The sequence below is a fragment of the Momordica charantia genome (assembly GCF_013281855.1).
Source record: "Momordica charantia cultivar OHB3-1 chromosome 6 unlocalized genomic scaffold, Mcharantia_2.0 BLBB01000006.1, whole genome shotgun sequence".
NCBI lineage: Eukaryota > Viridiplantae > Streptophyta > Magnoliopsida > Cucurbitales > Cucurbitaceae > Momordica > Momordica charantia.
This window is the reverse complement of record NW_028275164.1, coordinates 10,032,036-10,051,334: the sequence shown is the minus strand read 5'-3', so window position 1 is coordinate 10,051,334 and position 19,299 is coordinate 10,032,036. Positions and strand designations below refer to the sequence as shown.

The window sequence follows — 19,299 nt, the reverse complement described above, 5'->3', positions numbered from 1 at the left end:
TCTGTATCTATGATCGATAGCAATGGAAAAGCGTTTTCTTTCGATGGTGATGGGGTTTGGGGGCAAAGGGTGGGCCATGTGGAAGGTGGTGAAAGGCTAGAGTTCAGGGTGTGAGGAGCTATGGATGGCAAGGTGGGATTCCGGTAGTTCTTATTTCTGATTTTAAAGAAAATAGAAACGGGAAATAGAAAATCAGAAATGAAAAACGAAATTGTTACCCAACGGTCCCGCACTAATTCGATCACAAATTCACATAATCCAAAATATCAAATCAATTTTCAGTTTCCAGAATATCTCTAACTCAACTCAGCTCAAAGCCTCAAACCACACAACATCCCTAATGATGAACAAAAGTTTTGAGAAACTCAAATCTGAAAAAGGTATTTTCTTCTATGGAAACAAAAAGGTGCAAATCAGTTAAACGCCATTATCACTAAATAAGAAATTATTTCACCAATCTTGAAAAAAATACAAGCCTGCAACTATCCAATTCAAAAAGCCTGTAGGTTTCTGATATGACCAATAATTTTTTTTTTGCTCAACTGAGATCAAATTAAACTGTATGAACAACTCTGTACCACAAAATAAGATCACTTAAAACAAGCAGACAGAATTTTCTTTTTAAGTCACTACTACATTAAATGGCCTAAATATACAGTAGTAATCAATGGAGATTTTTCTTTTTAATTCTTCATGTACATTCAGTATGAAAAGTTGTTTTGTATCTCTGACCTTGTCAGTAGCTTGACAAAACCAAAATTCAAGGAGTTTAAAGCGCGTGTGGAAGGTTTATATGTTTATCGCCAACGAGAAATTCGTCGGGACCATTACTGCAAAAGATTACAGGAAAAAAAAAGAGAATTATTAACAAATTGAAAACAAATCAGTCTGCCTGAAAGCTTGAAAGATGGTTACCTTAGATGACTCAGAGCCGACATTCTGTAAAGACACGTAAATACCAAAATATGCAACCCAATTGTGTAGAAAAATGCAAAAGTTCGGGCATACCTAAAAGAAGGTTAAACTTTTTAGCAACTCAATGAACCTAGATATTCATATGACGTCTAACACTTCCATCAAAGATGGAATTAAAATACGAAACAATATTGAGGAGTCAAGTATGATTACTGTGAAGTTGAAACGATAGTAGGGAGAAAAGCGTGAACACAAATATGTCCATAAATGAATAATGATGTGATTGAATCTTAAGGATTTGATGCATAGTTACGGTAAAGAATCAGATTGCAGTCACCCTCCGCCTTTTAGTTTAAACAGTTTTTGGATAATAATATCTCAAGTGTTTAAACTAAGTGCGTCAATCACTTTAAAGTCACTTATTGAATTATCATTTCTCAAGTGTTTATTCAGAAATGTGTTTTAAAACCAGTCGGATTTTTTTAAATGTCTTTTTAATTTATTATGGAGTTTAAAAAGTATCTTTAGACATCTAAAATCACTCCATAAGCTATACTAAACCCACTCTAAATTAGTAATTCTTCCAAAAGTCCGAGTAAAAAAGTATTTTGATTGATTTTTTTTTTCAAAATTCATTCCCAAACCCACACTAAAATATTCTTCAGCAACTCTCGGAATATCATGATTTAACAATATTTCATACTTCTTCAAGATTTTGTGGTTAGGAGGGAAGTGTCCATGGGTTCGAGACTATAGTCAAAGATGAGTGGTTCAAGAAGATTCTATAAAACTATTTAGGCTGCTACCACATTGATAGATAAAATGCATATTGTAAAAATCAGAGAAAGAAACTACAGAATCATACTTGTTCCCCAGCAGAAATCGTCCACTGCTAAGCGTGATCCTGTCCCTGAATCCTAATTCTTTGTACCTCTGATCCCTTTCCTAAAAGAAATAAAACAAAGAAATTGCGGTGTGATCATTATATAGTTCGTGACATATACAGGCGACAAAAGAAGTTAGTAATAATAATAAAGGATGTGAAACATAAAATAAACAGCCGTTGGCTGGAACTTAAAACATGAAGTGTCAGTCCTTGACAATCAAACTAACAACAGGCATAGTTTTTCCCTGAATCATATACATGGCCAAAGTGTCCTCTCATAACATTTTATTGATAGAGAGTGTTGCAAAGAATAGACAATAAAATGGAATATAGGAAGGAGATTTGAAGGTCTTAATACAACCATGTGCATGATCTCATGAAAAGAATGAAATGGTATGCATATAGTTTCTTATTTGAGATAGAGAGAGAATCGTTCGAATGTAATGTATGCATGATCTAGTGAAAAAGATGAATAGTATCTAAATTTCAACAATACTATAAGAGCTCGAGGGGAAAAGAAAACCTTTTTGGAGAAAGCAGCAAATGGATTTATATCATCCTCGTATATTTTCTTATACTTAGATTCAACGTCTGACATGGAACCACTTTCGAGATCCTCTGCATGCTGAAGCAGATAATTGAAGTTATTGAAAGAAGCAAACAAATAAAATTGACGAGGCAGGGACAAATGATGCTCTATTTAAAAGAATGACGCAAACATAAGTACCTTCTTTGATCCCCTGGACACTACTTTCTCAAGATTGTAATCCTGGACATAACGAATCTTTCCATATAATTTGACGTTATCAGCTTTTGTCTTTTCTAGCTCAACTGTAAGCTGTCCTATCTTCTCCTTCAATTGTCTTATATCCTAATGCATCAGAAGAAAATATTACATTGCTGGATCTGTCATCTCAAAACAAAAGAAAAGTTTAATCTTAATTAAAAAAAAAAAAAAATACAATGTGGATGATTTACAAAAGAAGCACACCTCTTCAGCCTCTCGCAAGCGTGCCCTAAAACGGTCCCTCTGACTACAAATAACTTTTAGCATTGAGCTTTGATCTTGATCCAAGGGAAAATGTTTTCGATCTACATTCTGACATACAAGTGGCCACAAATATTAGGACTACGAATTGAAACACAGAGAAATAAATAACATTGAAATATGTAATATAGTTAAAGATATTAACAACAATTGTCAATCATCATAAATTCGTCAATAAATTGATGCTTTTCTCAGTGTATCAAAATTAAAAAAAAAAATTCGTCAATAAATACAAAGCAAAGTATGGATGTGCAAGAGTAATTTAACATAATAGATTAAGCACTTTACTGTTTTAACTTTTCTTCTTTTTCTTTTCTGTTGGCTTAAACCTTACCTAGATGCCAGAGTTCTATAAATCTCAGTGTGGGGTTTGTTCAGGGATAATCTTCTTACATGGCAAAGTAATAAGTGGAATTTAGTTATCAATAATAGTGCAAACTGAGATATTTCACTAAGACTAATAATGCTATTGAATGTAACTAGTAAAAATGTGATCAAGGCCTTCACTTGCTTTGCCACAAAGAATGAGTACAAGAGCGTTGAGTTAAATTTTTGGAGGCAAGGACCACAAAAGAAGTAAAATCCATCTAAGTGTTCAATTTCTCCATCATCTTGAAGCTTTGGGCACGTCTAGTAATGTTTCAGGCTCTTTTTTATTTTTATTTTTTTTTTCCATTTCATGTGTATTACTTTTTATTTCTTACAAATATATATATATATATATTAGGTAATAGTTTCTTATTATTATGAAAAGGAAATAAGTAAGGACATAGATGTGTTTAGTGATTTTTTTTTTTTTTTTGTCTTTTTATCCGAATTTCAAATAAAAAAATAAATATTTATTATGATTTTATGACTCAAACATGACAAATAATGCTTTAATTTAAGTTTTTTAAGAATTAGAAACACAGAACTACATATCTTTGTTTCTACAATTTGTATGTCACTTTAAGAGCATCGAGCTATCTCCTGAGTGCTCATGGTCGGAAAAAAGGCCAAGAGTTATAAATTAGGAATTTAAGTTAGAGGTAATTTCAGCTATCTTGTTATGCAGGCTCTAAAATTACAGTGATAAGTACAGAAACTCATCACTGCTATAATGGCACCATCTCTCTCTCCCAAACTATCCTGCACCATCGCCATCCTTCTCCCATCATCAATGGCCTCTGTAACACTCCTCTCTGAAAGCTCTGATGGGGAAAGGTTGGCCCCACATACAGCAACAGTAGAACGAAAACAATTCACTGTAGAGAGTGACCACAGAATTAGAGGGACTCGAGCAAAAATCACAGTCTACAAAAGATCGAGTGTTCTTCATCTCTATCCATTGTTCCTCGCTCGCTGTCATAAATCACCAATAACCTTGCCCTACTCCTCGATGCTTTACTAAACCAGAAGTTCTTCAAGAAGAATAGTATACATGACCAGACGATACTAAACCAGAAAGTTCTTCAAGAAGAATAGTATACATGACCAGACGATCTGGATAGAGAAGACACCAAATAGGAACGGTATCCTAGCAGAAATAGCTAGATGGACAGTAATGGAGTTCTAAATAAGATCCTGAATCCTTATTCCTATTGGAGAAAACAGAAAAGAGGGGCCTTTTATAGCTTAATACACAACTATACACGCGACTACTCCTGCATCTTCAATGTCCCTCATTACTTCACCAAACTCCCCCATCGCCCCAACCTTAATTGGCTCCAAGATCTTACTGTGACATCTTAAAGAAGGGGAAGAATGTCATAAATAGACCTCCACAATAAAGCAACGATATCCACAATCCCCAAGCAGCAAACCTTCAATCAGACTTATCAATAGTTGTCTATTGAAAACATTCCATGATGACTCGTATAGAATCAGGTGAGCTTTACAAGAACATATCATTGATATTTGCTTCCTCAATCCTTTCTCTACCGATCGTGCTATCCTGAGATGCACAGGCTTAAATGGATTGAAATATTGGTACAAAGTGGATATTACAGCTTAAAATTCAGGCCATGGAGTAGTGAAGCATACAAAAAAAAAAAAAGTTGTCCCATCCTAGGGAGATTGGATTAGATTTGGAATCTTCCACTGGACAAGTGAGATGAGTACACATTGAGATTTATTGGAGATGTATGTAGTGGAGATAATCTGGAAACATCAAAGAAGACTATCTTGGACCTCATGGAAGCCACCAATAATGTGAAACAAAACCCCTTATACCCAGATTTGGCTTCCTATTACACCATCAGCCCGAATCTTGGTTCAGATGAATCCGTTTGTTGTAACAGGACAACATTTGGGCTTCATCGCTGAAATCCATGGTGTTATACCATCGACAATCCCTTCCCCACCAAATAGATTGAAGAAGCGCACATCCCAAAATCTTCCTCTGCAAGTTTGCTAGGCCCGTACCCTCAAGCAGCTCAACTACTTAATCTCCCTTGTCCTTCCGCTGCAATCGATGGTACTTGGTCACAGGCCTCCTTCCAAAGCTGACTTACCTAGCTCAAAATCATCTGAACCTGACATGTTTCCCTTTGAAACACGCAAAGACTAATTAACATCATATTCAGCACTTGAAATAGATCACCATTAGGGGGAAAGGACCTGTGGTTTCTTCTAAGGTTCAACAATCTCTTAACATTAAATCATCCTTTTCTACTGCGAATAATATCTTGAACTAGTCCTGCCCTAATTTGTCTAACCCAAACATCATCTTTGGAACTGCTTTCACCCCTACAGAGTACAGACCCACCAAATTTCTTAACCAAAAAATGGGACTAACCAACTAAACTGAACCCACATCCATCTAGACCCGTTATCACACCATCAGACCGAACCATTTCCTTACCCAAAAAACTGGAATCAACCCTTATACCTTTGAACGACCTCCACCAACCAACCAACCAAACCGAATCCTATACCTCTTCTTTCCCCACCCAAACCACCTCCCCCCATCCTATGCCTTAATAGATCCATCAAAGCTCGTGAATGGTCCAAAACTGACCATTACAGATGAAGGTCTTGCCATGGAGGCCTATCAACCAAAACAGCAAGCTCCCCACCTTTTCAGCCCAACCATACATCCTTCTATCTACCTTCTGCTTGTGGCTTGGGAACATGGGTTTAGGAATCCTCCCTCTGCCTGTCAAAACTAGAAAATGGATTAAAACCCTGAGAAAGCAAAATAGGGGCATTCAGGAGTTGGCTGGATTTAACACATCAGTCAATTATGGAAAAGCTTCAACATCTCAGTTCAACGGTGGGTCTATCTCTCATCCATGATTATCATTTCAAGAGGATTGGATTCTTGGAAAAAGAGGGCACTCATAAAAAGTATTTTCATTAAACACAACCCAACTATTGGAATTTTGAAAGAAATAAAAATGGCTATGATCGATAGACTATTCATCAAATTTGGGAGTTCAAGGGATATAAGCCGGACATCTTTTGACTCCATCGGTGCTTTTGAGGGTATTCTTATTATGTGGATTGTGGAATGACCCATCTTTCCCCATTTCTAATGTCACAAAATGTGCATTTACTCTATCCTTTCTTATCTCTTTTGCTCATGAGTATAAATTCTGGATAAGGATATATGGGTCATCCAACGTCGAACTTACAGACGTCACCTATCTGTGAGTAAAACTGGCTGCTGGGAGATTTCAACACTGTTCGTTGGACTAGAGAAAAATCAGTATATAAAAGGCCTACCGGTTGCATGCATAACTTCAACAACTTCATAGAGCAAGCAGTATTACTGGATATACCTCTTTCCAACTGTCTTGACACCTGGTCAGATTTCAGAGACTCTGTCACTCTTACTTTCATTAACAAATCCTGAGCCACAGAAGCTTTCCTCCATGAATGGAAAAGGAAAAAGAAAATTGAGGTAGTCATAAAACTTAATATTGAGAAAGTTTTGATAAAGTTGATTGAGACTTTCATGATGAGATTCTATCGGCTAAAGGTTCATGCAAAGATGAAAAATGTGGATTAGAGGCTGCATATCTTCTGCAAACTTTTCAATTATCATCAACGGTCATCCTAGAGGTGAAATGAAATCCTTGCTTCCAGTGGTCTTCCAGAAGGGGACCCGTTATCACCTTTTCTTTTCATCATGATTATGGATTGTTTCAGCAGACCGTGAATTAATGACTCATACAGCCAACCATAAGCTGATTACAGGGTTTGGTTTCGGAGATAGCTCTATTAACATACACTTTCTCCTTTTCGCAAATGACACCATCCTCTTTTTTTCTTCTAAAACATAAATAGAGCTGTCCTTGCCAAGTAGATTCCGGATACATCAATGAAAAATGGGTCCTCTAGAGCCTAGAGGTAAGTCATTGATGCAAAATATGGACCCTCATCATTGAATTTGAAACCGAGTTCTTTCTCTTTAGCTTCTGCCCGAGGAGGAAAATCTATCTTGAAATTTCATAACTTGATCTTTGACAGCCTATACTACAAGATTAGACATGGGGCAAATATCTCCTTTTGGGAGGATGTGCGGCTGTTGGATGCTGCCCTTCTAATTAAGTTCCCTCTTCTTTTTTATTTATCCTTGAAAAAACATGCTGCTGTGAAAGATTTTTGGATGGCTAACTATGGAGTATGGAACCTAGGGCTGAGAAGGAATTCAAAAGATGCTGAAATTAATGAATGAGCTGTCCTATTGCAGTACCTTTCATCAGTTCAATTAACAGGACTCCCAAACAAATCTTTATGGAAGCTTGAATCAAATGACTTGTTCTCAACAAACCCACTCTAACAGGATCTCTTTTTGGAAAATTTGGATGCTGCGTCTCACCTCTATGAAGCCATTTGGAAAGCATGCTACCCAAGAAAGGTAAAATTATTTCTCTGGGAGTTTAGCCATAATGCCATTAACACTCGTGATAAGCTCCAACATAGGAGGACTTACATGAATATTTTCCCTCAATGGTGTTCGCTGTTCATTATGTAAGAACAGTCTAGAATCTCAACAGCACATCTTCATTTCCTGTGAGTTCACTGCAAAGTTTTGGGCTATTCTTCTATCAAACCTTGGTCTATATGTAGCTCTCCCAAAAAGGAAAAGAAACTTCTATGGACAAACTTTATTCCAGCTTTCTTTTGGGCTACTTGGCAAGAACAAAATCAAAGAATCTTCAAAGATATGAAATGTCCTTTTGACCGGTTTTTTATGCTATAGTTTTTCTAGTTATGACTTGGTGTAAATTCTCCCCTCTTCCACCCTGCTATTCTTGTCTTTTATCCAAGAGACCACAACACTCTATCATTTTTTTTTTTTGGAGTACCACAACACTCTATCTTCTTCGTTACTTAAGTGTTGAATGCAATTTTATCAAGTAAGGCCACCCAACTACTAAACTCGCAATTCAAGAGTCTTCTTCTAAAGCCCAAGTCCCACGTCAACTGATCTTCTACCTAGCCAGCAATCATATATGAAAGCCGCTTTTTGGAAGAAAGAGAGTAAACATCGGGAAACCTTACAGAAAGGGTGAGGAATCTGCCAAGTGTCTTCCCAAAATCAATTCTTTTACCATTGACCAACTTAGAGTTAATAAGTCGAGAGAAAAGGACGAACCTTTAGTGATGTTGAACCAAGGACTACCGAAGCTAGGGCCTTTGGGGGGATTTGAAGTCCAAGTAGATGGGTGAATACCATAACTGGCCACGATAACTCTCCTCCATAAAGCCGTTTCCTCCTGAGGAAACGTCCACAGCCCTTTCATCAAAAGGGCTTCATTCCTTTGTTTGAAAGAACCAACCCCTAAACCACCATAAGTTGTGGGCAAGGATGCCCAATTCCAACCAAGTGGAATCCTGGCTTGGAGGTTTAAAGTCCCAAAGAAAGTTAATTTTTCTTATGGTCTTTAGCATATAGAATTTTAAATACCCATGAGAAGCTTAAGAGGAAATATTCTTCTTGGACCCTTTCTCCCTCTGTTTGCAGCACTTGTTCTAGGGGGAGATAATAGATCATCTTTTCTTACACTGTGACTTTGCTTCTAAAGGGTGGTCCTTTATTCTTCCAGAGGTTGGCCTTTCTATATGCTTGCCGTCTAAAATAGATTATTGGCTTTTGGAAGCCCTGGGAGGTTGGAATTTCAAGAAAAAGGCAAAGATTTTGTGGAACTGCGCGATTAGAGCTCTTCTTTAGCAAATTTTGAAGGAAAGAAATCGATGCACTTTTACTGCTTTAGATTTTTTTTAGTATTGTTCAGCATAATGCTTGGTGGTGCTCAAATCACAAGAAATTCTTTTGTAATGGTTTTTTTACTGATTTTGTTAGATTAGAAGGCTCTTATTTTGTAAGTAGTTCATTCTAGGTGGCAGCCTTCTCGTCCCTCGGCCCTTAGGATGTCCTTTTCCTTTTGAATATACACCCTTCTGTTTCTTATACTAAAAAAAAAAGACATAGATTGAGGTTTGCCCCTCTTTTTGTAATTTCCATATCATCAATAGAATTGTTCCTTATCAACCAAAAAAAAATTGTATAGTGTTTTTTTTTATTTGAAATTCGTGTGTCTGAGCCAGCTTGCGCGCACCTCCACTAATCACGGGCCAACCACCTGATCTTACTACATTTGGTTGACAAGGTAACTCGAAGGATATTAAATCTTAGGTAGGTGGCCACCACGGTTTGAACTCATTTCCTCTAAATCCTTTGCTATTTACAATGACCCTTATTGACCACTAGGTCATCCCGTGATGGTTAATTGTATATAATTTTGAAATGTTTCCGTAGAAATAATAGAGAAACGGAAATAATTACCAAACACATACATTTATTAAAAACTAAAAACAAGATATGAAAAACGTAAACGATATCAAACAAGCCTTTCATGGTATGAGTAGCTGAGAACAATAAAAGTTTGAAAACAAAATTTCTCTGGAGAGTCCATGCCCCATGGATTACACTTATTTTAGGATATAATTTCATTAATAAAGTGGTTTTTCCCAAGTCCCCCTTTTATTAATATAAAGGAAAATCTAACCCAACATTCTATAAGATGAAGGAGAGTACAAAAACAAGGTCATAGTCATACAAAAACAGAGGTCAATGACAAATGGGAGAAGCCTCAAAAAAGGACAAGGAACAAAATTACAAGAACTGGATACAAAAAAACTGTTACAAAACAAGAACAAAGAAATTTTAAAAAATAACTGAATCACAAAGTCCCAAAAAAGTGTTAAAGTGAGCAACAGCCACGCCTCTTCCTATAATCCCATTTTACCTCAAAAAATAAAAACTTCCTATCCCGTTCTACCCTAAATAAACCAATGATAGTGAGAGGGCAAAAAAAGGGTTTTCCAAAGTCACTCTAAAGGAATGCCTTAATAAAACCATTTTGTTTAGTCTCCAAAAAACAATTAAGGCCATTATTGCATCTTTAATGTCAAAATAGAAGAAAACAAGACCACAAGTTACACTGCAGTGTAATTCACAAACAACTAGTCAGAGGCTAGAGCCTTAGCTTTCAACAACAGCAAGTGGATGAAATCAGACAGAAAGAATACCTCAGTCAGCTCACCCCTTGCCTCGGAAAGATCCCAGTCATCAAATAATGTGCCCTTTTGGTCCTTCGAGTTATACCCCTGCTTTAAAAGAAACAACACTGAAAAGTTGATAATCATAACTTTAAAGGGTTATCATATTTCAAAATGCACATGCGAGCACCATTTAAACTTAATGTCTACAGTTTATATGTAAATAACCATCTAAACATACATAACTCGTCTTTATGCTGGCTAAATAGGATTCAACTTTCTTGACCCAAAGAAAGAACACCCTTTTTCGTGGTAAGAAAAGAAGTTTTAAACGTGGGTTTTTTTTTCCCTTAATGAGAGGGATTATTTATTATTTTGAAAAGAAATGTTATGCCCCTGCTCACTATGGATGCTTCCACATAAATACATCATTTTGAAACCATAAGAAGTATAAAAAAACAGTAATATTAACCATAGTAGGAATTTCTAGTAGTCAAAGATAGTAGTAACCTTTAATATGTCTTCTTCCAACTTTTGAATCAATTTCTGCTGTTCAACAACCTTTGCAGTGAGTTCAGCTATCTTGCTTTCAGCTGTATCCAGCAAAGATGATTTTTCTGAAAGTTTTACCTGAAAATGACATGAGAATCACTTTAAAATAAATCTTTCAAGTATGGTGTTTCAATATCATCCTGTCAACATGTTGGTAACACCATATCCATTTGAGCATGTAAAAAAAAATAGCAGAACTATAATCAACCATGAAATATAAGCATTATACCTTAAACTGTGTAAGTTCATGTTCCATTTTTCGGTTCTTATCAAGAAGAAGAGATTCCATTTTGCTCATCTCTTCCCCCCTAGTGGCAACTTCCCAATCTTCAGCCTCAATTGAATTATAACCTACAGCCTGGCATGCAAGTAAAGTTAGTCATGGATGAAGGAATACATTAGTGATTACACTACCATACCAAACAAATTAATCAGAGGAAATCGTTGGTTGCATAAAACCTGAACCATTTTTCAACATGGCTAAAAAATATAATATTCATGATTGTGGAACTCATATGTAATCACTAATCATTAATATTAGGGTGTTAATAATGAGAAAAATATATTAACATTTTAACATTTAGTAACAATACTTCTGACTGAAATTATAACAGCAAATTTTGTTTTATATGGAACAAATATGTTCTCTATAATCCAAGCACTTTATACATAAGCAAACTAGAGAAGTAAGACGCAACGAAATGGTACTTCTCAAATTCAAAGAAAAATGGGATTTCTGTATTAATAGATGAAGGAAATATAATGCATCCTGGCATAGATACCATATACTCCATCAATAGTAAGTGTGCGTGGTAGAGAGAGGGAAGAGAGAGAGAACAAATCGTTTAGAAACTACAGTACATCATTCATAACACAATTATGGTTGAATAAACTACAAAAGAAAATTTCATCAGAAGAATCACTTCAACTGCATAATGAAGAAATCTTTGAGGGGACAAAGAATCAAAATATAGAGGAACCTCACAACACTCTGTAATCAATATCATTAATATCTTAACTACATGCCACATGCAAATTTAGAATTTCAAGAGAGAGTAAAGGTAGATAACATATTACTTGCAATATCTTCACTTTTTTACGCAAATCATCAACCATCTTTTCTGTTGGTCTCGCTTGAAGCTCTTTCTTCATCTCGTCAATAGCAGCTTCCTGGTTTATCAAATAAGGTAGAAAGTAGTTAAACAAACTTCAACCATCACATGGTAAGCACCTCGTTGATTAAGAACAAGAATAGATGTCACAAACAATGAAAATATTTACCAGTTACTTCCAAAATGCAAGGAATGAACTCAAACTAATGTTTATGATAATTGAATTACATTGGAATATTCATAGTAACAAAATAGTGCATTTCAGACCTGGTAATTGGTAACATAGTTTTGGTGACAATATTATGTAAGCAACTTTGCACCCTATGAAGGCAAAGAGAATTTGCCTCATCTTTAATCCACAAGAGCTTAACTGCTTAGCATCGAAATATAACTGAGATTGGTACTGACCTTTTCATTTATCAACGCATTCAAATTCTTGATCTCAATCATATGTTGTTCTCGTTCACTTGATAAAGTTGTCTCAATATTGTGAAGTTCCATGTTTAATTCTGAGATAATCTTTTCTTTGGCACTCAAAGAATTCTCAAGGACGCTATTTAAATCTAAATTATCGCTGCAGCCAAAGAAAAAAAACCTATCAGCAGAATATATAATATGAACGTGAGAAAGATGATAAAATAAGATAGACTTTATCGCATAAGGAAGCATGCAAACCTAGGAATTACTTTGTTCTCTTTAAAAGAATCATAACAGATCCAAAATCAGAAATACTGCAACCATGATCTCTGATACACAATATTTCGGATTACATAATTTTTGGAATAGAAAGGTTGTACTAAACAAATAATAAGTGTAGAAAAGTGTTTGAGAATAATCTAACGCCGAGAGATTACAGGAAATCCATCCAGTCAACATGAAAGAAGAGAGTAACTTTTCAGACTAACAAATACTGCATTTTCCTTCTTTCATGTGGAAGTAGTATCTCACCTTTTCTTATTGCCCGTATCATCATTTGCTGACTGTAATTGGGAGCGCAGAAGTCCCTGGATATTCCATGCCAAAAGAAAAGGAAATCAAACACATGGGCAGCAGTTTGACACCTAAATATAAACAATCAATATATAATGAACCCTCATTGTAACTGTCCTCCTGGATCCACTGACCTCTCACATACTCCATAAAACAAATTAGCGAGTAGAAGCTATATAGTAGTCTAGGCAGCTGACAGACATGTTATTTGATGGTTAAATCGTGAACCTTAATCCGTACCCCAAAAAAAAAATCATCCACATGCATATCCTTGCAGGAGTTCAGACACAGTTTTACACAGTGCAAGCACAGACGGATGTGAAATCAAGATACTAAAATTTGAAGATATACAATGGAAATAGTCATTGATAACCAATAAGATAACATTTTACTCAAATAGAATGACTGAAAATGAATCCTTTAGATGAAGATTGTAGCAGAAGAAAACCTTTTCCCGTTCCAGGCTTAGAAGCCGTGTTTGTGCCCTCTCGACTTCATCCATCAGAAGAGTGACCTCCGACTGTTTTGCAGCTCTCTCTTCCTCTAAAAACATCGATTGAGTAATTATCAATATCTCGTGTTAAAAAAGTGTGGAAGGTGCAATAGCTTTCTAGAGCTTAACTACAACTTTGTACGGAGAAATATAAAATGTATAAAATAATAATAAACTAATATATGAAAGTTTTATCATTACAAAACATGAGAAAAAGAAGAATAAAAGGAGATGAGAGCTTTATTACGAGATGGTTAGTGTTTTTGGTTAAATTTACAATCTAAACTACATACTAGAAACTGTCATATTCACCTGATTGAGCACGGACTTCAAACAATTGACTCTGGGCACGTTCATGTAGCTTTTTCATATTTGAAACACTTTCTTGTTCTCGTCTTAGTTGATCTTGCAACAATCTCTCCCTGAATATCATTAAAACTTCACAGTTGAATGCAAGGTGAAAAAGTTCACCATCATGACCAAAAACGAGGCACTGCCATAAAAAAACTAAATGCATCTTGCAATTACATCTCCACATATAACCAGAGAAGGAAAAAAGTATTCACAATCTTCACGATTTATCCTCAGTAATATTCTTTGCTTCAGTTTTCAACATCAATATCAAGTTACCAACATGAAAGGGCTCAGGTATAAAAACGTTCAAAAAGTAGAACAAATATACATACTTAGTAAAATTAAGAACAACATTTTGATATAATATATTTTCTCACTTGAATTTAAAAAGTATAAATATATATCAATAAATCTAGGGGTGAACAAATAAATCCAAAAAACGGACCAAACCGACATCGGTCGGTTGGTTTATACCCATATTCAGTTGGGGTCGGTCTTTTAACCATCGATTTCTGCTTCCCTCATTTCTTCTTCAATTTTATGTTCTCCTTTTTCCCTTTCTTCTCAATCTCTCTCATCTCGAGCTTTCCTACGTGCCACATAGTGGCATCTCTTCCTCTAACGTTCACCAAAAACCGACCAACAATTTGACCGACAGTCAAGCACAAAACCAACACCAACCAATGTTCACTCCTAAATAAATCTATAGACACCTCCACATAAACATTTCATCATTTCATGAATCGATGTTGACATTTACATTCTAAATAACACATATAAATTTGTATGATTCCATTAACCTAACAAGAATGATACCTTTCTTTTATTACATCTAATGCCTTCTGGTTTTCTTCTGCCAAACTGCGTTGCTTGATTTCCACAATTTCCTTTATTTTCTCCTCCATCTGGATGACTAATAGAATATTAACAGATAAAACAAGGAAGAGGGAGATGACTAACAGCAAAAACACACGTCCTAAACATTATTAAATATGGTAAAGAATGAGCGGCAAAAGTTGAAAGAATGAAACGGTGACCAATTTTAATTATCTTAAATCAAGATTATTTTCAACATTTGGATGTGCTAGTCCTCTTCAATTTTTTAAATATATTTTTGACTTTATGAATCAACTTAGTTTGGTGACGTTCTTGTTTCTTGGTTCTTGTTTCTATTTCCTCTTTTTAATAAAGAAAAATAGAATTGCATGGCAACAACTCTCATGGATTCTACTTGGTAGAGTTTCGGCCTAAAGCTAATCTCCTTAGGGTTAATGGCCTCAAGGCGTTAATTTTTGAAATTTGGTTTGAATGGAACCAAAGGATGTTTAAAGGAAAGTGGAGGTCCTACATAGACTCCTTCGACATTGCTAAATTTAAGGTCTCTCAATGGTGTGTTCTTTCAGATTTATTCTCTAACTACTCTCCTAGCATGATTTGTTTGAATTGGGAGGCTTTTATCTCTCCTTGTTAGCTTTTTTTATGGTTTATGTTTTTACCTCTTTGTTTATCACTCTTTCAGGAGTTTGTCTTTGAACAATTTTTGTTCCTCTTCATCAATCAATGAAAAGTTAGTTTCTTGTTTAAAAAAAAAAAAACTCATGAATTCAAGAATTATTTACTTTTATTTATATTTTATATTAAACAATACTTTTATTTATATTTTATAATAAATTGGAACAAGAAACTTGTTTTTGTTGTTTCCAAAATTTCTATACAACTTTGAGAATGTTTCTAAAAAAATGATAAGTAACAAATATAAATAGTTGTTAAATGCTTAGGTTCCTTAATAAAATTGGAAACGAAAAACAAGAAAGAGGCCCTTAGTTGTTCTGCCAATTCAAATTGTTCTCATGAATTTTACTAAGTTGACTCGGAGTTTATTTTTAAGCCTTTTTTTTATTTTTCCTTTTTAATGGAAAACCAACTTTCATACAGCAAATGAAAGGGTATACATCAGGCCATCCAAAATAGGCATCCTACGTCAACAGCCAGTGCAACCAAACCAAAAACTTAAAGAGGAAGGGGGGGGGGGGGGGGGGGGGGTCCAACTATTAAAAATAAGAAACGAAGGGCAAGTACAAAACTTTTTGGACATCAACCCAGAGGGAGGTGTTGAATCTGGCTCTGGATCAGATCCCCCTCCAAATAATTTTCATCAAATGTAACCTTGAAGTTGAATGATGGGTAAAATTAATACCTTCCCACAATAAATTTAGAAAGATGTATAAATAACCAATAAACCATACAAAGTTCAAGCAACATATCACCCAAAATCTAGCCATATAAATGCCCAAACCTAACCACCACTGAAATACCTGAACTAGCTACAAAACCAAACAGACTTTAGACTCAACACCAAAATGCTCTAACCAGCTAAAATGCATCCATAGCTAGAAGAATCAGTCCCAAAAGGAATAGATTCTCTCACCACATTTAATACCCGCAACTAGCCGAGTATATTTAAGGTTAAATAGAACTCATCCAACTAAATACAGAGGTAAACTTTGATTTTTTCCTTGTTATATTATGTCCTCATATTGCCTACCGAGACAGCTCCAGGATTGGTTGACTCTATAACTGCATACACTGCCAAATAGTTTGGAATTAAAAATTAAAATATTACTTGCAGATCGTAAATGCGAGCAACTGTACTTCTAAACAAGAAAATCCACAAATAAACGTGTAACAAACCCACGTGCAGTATGTTTCTCAGGCAAGAGAATGATCCTAACAGCTAACATTCTTTCTTCTTATCACACATTTCCTATTTTTCCAACAAAAGTGAAATCAGAAAATTTCAAAGAAGTAGAACGTTGTCAATGGCATTGATTCCAAATCCTAAACAGGTGGCTCACTAATAGAATACTGAGTTTTTCTTAAATCAAGATTCATTGAGAAAAATGAAAAAATTACCACTACAAGTATGGGTAGCAGTATCAGTCATATGGAAAAATGAAAAGGTACTACTATCATCACAACATACAAAAATACTGTAACCTGTTGCTCCAATTGCCGATTGCGCTCTTCAAGTCTCCTAATAGTTGCCTGCTGATTCTTTAAATGGGTTGCTTCAGTCCTGAACTCCTCAAGCTCAACTTTCATTTTCCTATTCTCAGATTCTAATTCAGACAACTTCAAATCTTGTTCCTGCAGAGAACATTATGCAGCAAAATTGCTAAAAACAAATAGCATAAAGCAAAAAGTTCTATAAAAAACTGTATATATACATTTCTTCCTTTTTCCCCACTGAGAGGAGAGAAGACAGATATGGAACAACAAGAAACTTTTCTAGAGTATTCCACCTCGTCCATCCAGGTACTTCAATATTGCTTCCTTTTTACTCTTCTCATCATATCGTTTATACTCTACTAAAAGTTATAGCCAAATCTAAAAGCTCACGTCTGATTGAACAACGATAATACTCTCAAAAAAGTTCCATACTATTAAGTAGAATGAGAGAAAAAAACGTTCACAGGTTCAAATCATTGGTGCTGCTCAAATGCAACACATATACGAAAGTCTTTGGCACTTACACCAATTGAAGCAAGAGCAGGATAAGGATCTGGAGCCTCGTAAAGTTTCTGGTATATGTTAAGAAAAGAATTTTCTCCAAATTTTGCCCTCTTCGTAAGATTGTCTACTTCTTCTTGGTAACTCTTAAGTAGAGAACTAAACAAGTTCAGTTTCTCCTCGTCTGGAGCCTTCTTGAAATCTGTCAGAGTGGATAGTCAAACAAATAAAAAATAAAAACATTAGAGAAGGTCTTTCTATGGAAAAATTTGTAGAAGGAACAGAATATGACACGAGTAACAACCTCGTGTACTTTCTGCAAGCTTCCGACGATTTTTCTGGCTGTTTTCTTGATTTTCAGCTATCCTAAGTCCTTGCTCATCCAATGCACTTTTCTCCTTCTCTAAATCAAACTCTGCAAATAGAAAAATCAATGACCATCCTCCGTTAGCAGTGGGTAAATCTTTCATGGCAGTTTTAAATCAAACAGACAACAATCGACTGTATTGCCGAAACTTCATTTCCAAAAATACAAAATGCCTTGCATATTCGTCAGTACAATTTAACTCAACACTAACAATGCGGCATAACTTTTCCCAATGAAAACACGAGCCGTCCACAAAATCGCTCAGCCTAAAATTCTACTCTCCTTGGATCAAATTATCTCAACAAGCGGAGCTTAAATTGAAAAACTAACGCGAATAAATCCAGCAGAAAATTCGCAGGTAAAAACAAACTCCCCTACCATGAATCAGAACATAATACAGAACACGTAATTTTCTTAAGCTGTATAATCATCAAGTCCAAACCCACCAATAAGCGCACGAATTGAAAGAGAATCCGATTTACAATTAGACTATTACCTTTCCAGAAACTAGAGACGACGGAGAGGGGGGAAGTGGACGAGGAAGAATTCGGCGGTTTGTCCCTCTCGGATCCACCTTGCGGAACCTCCATATTCGGCAATGCGTAATTCAGAAATGGCCGCTGAATGAGTTCGAGAGTGCGATCACTCTCCACAACTATAATCCCAAAGCTTTTACAGTGATTGTGCGAGAGATTTGGAGATCAAAGAAGTGGTGCAGATCCAGAGGAGCTTGCAGAAAAGCTTCAATACGTCTGATATGGCAGATTCGACATGGAAAATCAAGTACGTTGAAGCCAAGGTGATCGCATTTCGTTCAGCCCAGGTGAGTCGGTTCAGCCAGACCGACAGATCTCTACTGGGCCAACCATTGGGCCGCTTGAACCGGAATACCCGCGTATAATTTTTATTTATTTATTTTTGGTTTTTTAACTACGAATCATAAGTTATTAAATATTTAAAAAAATCCTTTCCAAATACAAAATATTAAAAAATGATAGCTAAAAGTGACAATTGAAAATATATATAACAAAAATTAATACACGCTTCCTCAAAAATTTAAAAAAAAATTAATACAGCTCAAAAATAAAAATTAAAACACACCTACATTCATAATTTTATCTAATCAATCCTTAAATTAATAAGCAAATTGATTACGATACTTATATCCAACCAAAATTTCGTACCTCTTCGAATGAATATAAAACATCAATTTGAACATGATTGAATGAATAAAACATTTATTATAACACTTTGCCTTTTTTGGTTGATTTTGATGATAAATGTGGATATAATTAAGTGGTCATTTACCCTTGCTCCCAAACCAAGATATAAATTCAATGTTTTGTTAGGTATAAATCATATCTCCTCAAACGTCTCTTTTTTCCGGTTTCTAACTTGTATACTGCATAATCTTACCATTTAATCTCTAATATTTAGGAAATAATTTTATCATAGTCCCTAACGTTAGCTAACTTAATCGTGGTATATTGTAGAACAAAAATAGCTTTTTCATTTTATTTTTATTTTGAAGCGAATAAAAATAGATAAGATAATTATAGTAATAAAAAGAAAATACACACT

The 19,299-nt window shown here is 35.3% G+C and overlaps 1 protein-coding gene across 3 annotated transcripts; it reads right to left on the bottom strand.

The window, feature by feature from the left end:
- Positions 1-490: 490 nt before the first annotated feature.
- LOC111020795 (protein CASP) lies at positions 491-18,504 on the bottom strand. Of its 3 annotated transcripts, none has more exons than XM_022297573.2 (19): positions 18,215-18,503; positions 17,656-17,766; positions 17,375-17,553; positions 16,839-16,988; positions 14,658-14,746; positions 13,800-13,909; positions 13,443-13,537; positions 12,953-13,008; positions 12,413-12,578; positions 11,970-12,062; positions 11,122-11,250; positions 10,851-10,970; positions 10,371-10,451; positions 2,793-2,900; positions 2,529-2,672; positions 2,325-2,426; positions 1,781-1,860; positions 916-1,008; positions 491-830 (listed from the first exon to the last, which is right to left on the bottom strand). In XM_022297573.2, exons 1-19 carry the CDS (start codon positions 18,306-18,308, stop codon positions 770-772), a joined length of 2,061 nt encoding a protein of 686 aa, XP_022153265.1. In that variant the 5' UTR covers positions 18,309-18,503; the 3' UTR covers positions 491-769. The 3 variants fall into 3 exon arrangements, with proteins under 3 accessions (XP_022153265.1, XP_022153266.1, XP_087981792.1); XM_022297574.2 differs by having other exon boundaries at positions 10,371-10,448; XM_088125666.1 differs by lacking the exon at positions 916-1,008 and having other exon boundaries at positions 18,215-18,504.
- Between the last annotated feature and the right edge of the window lie 795 nt (positions 18,505-19,299).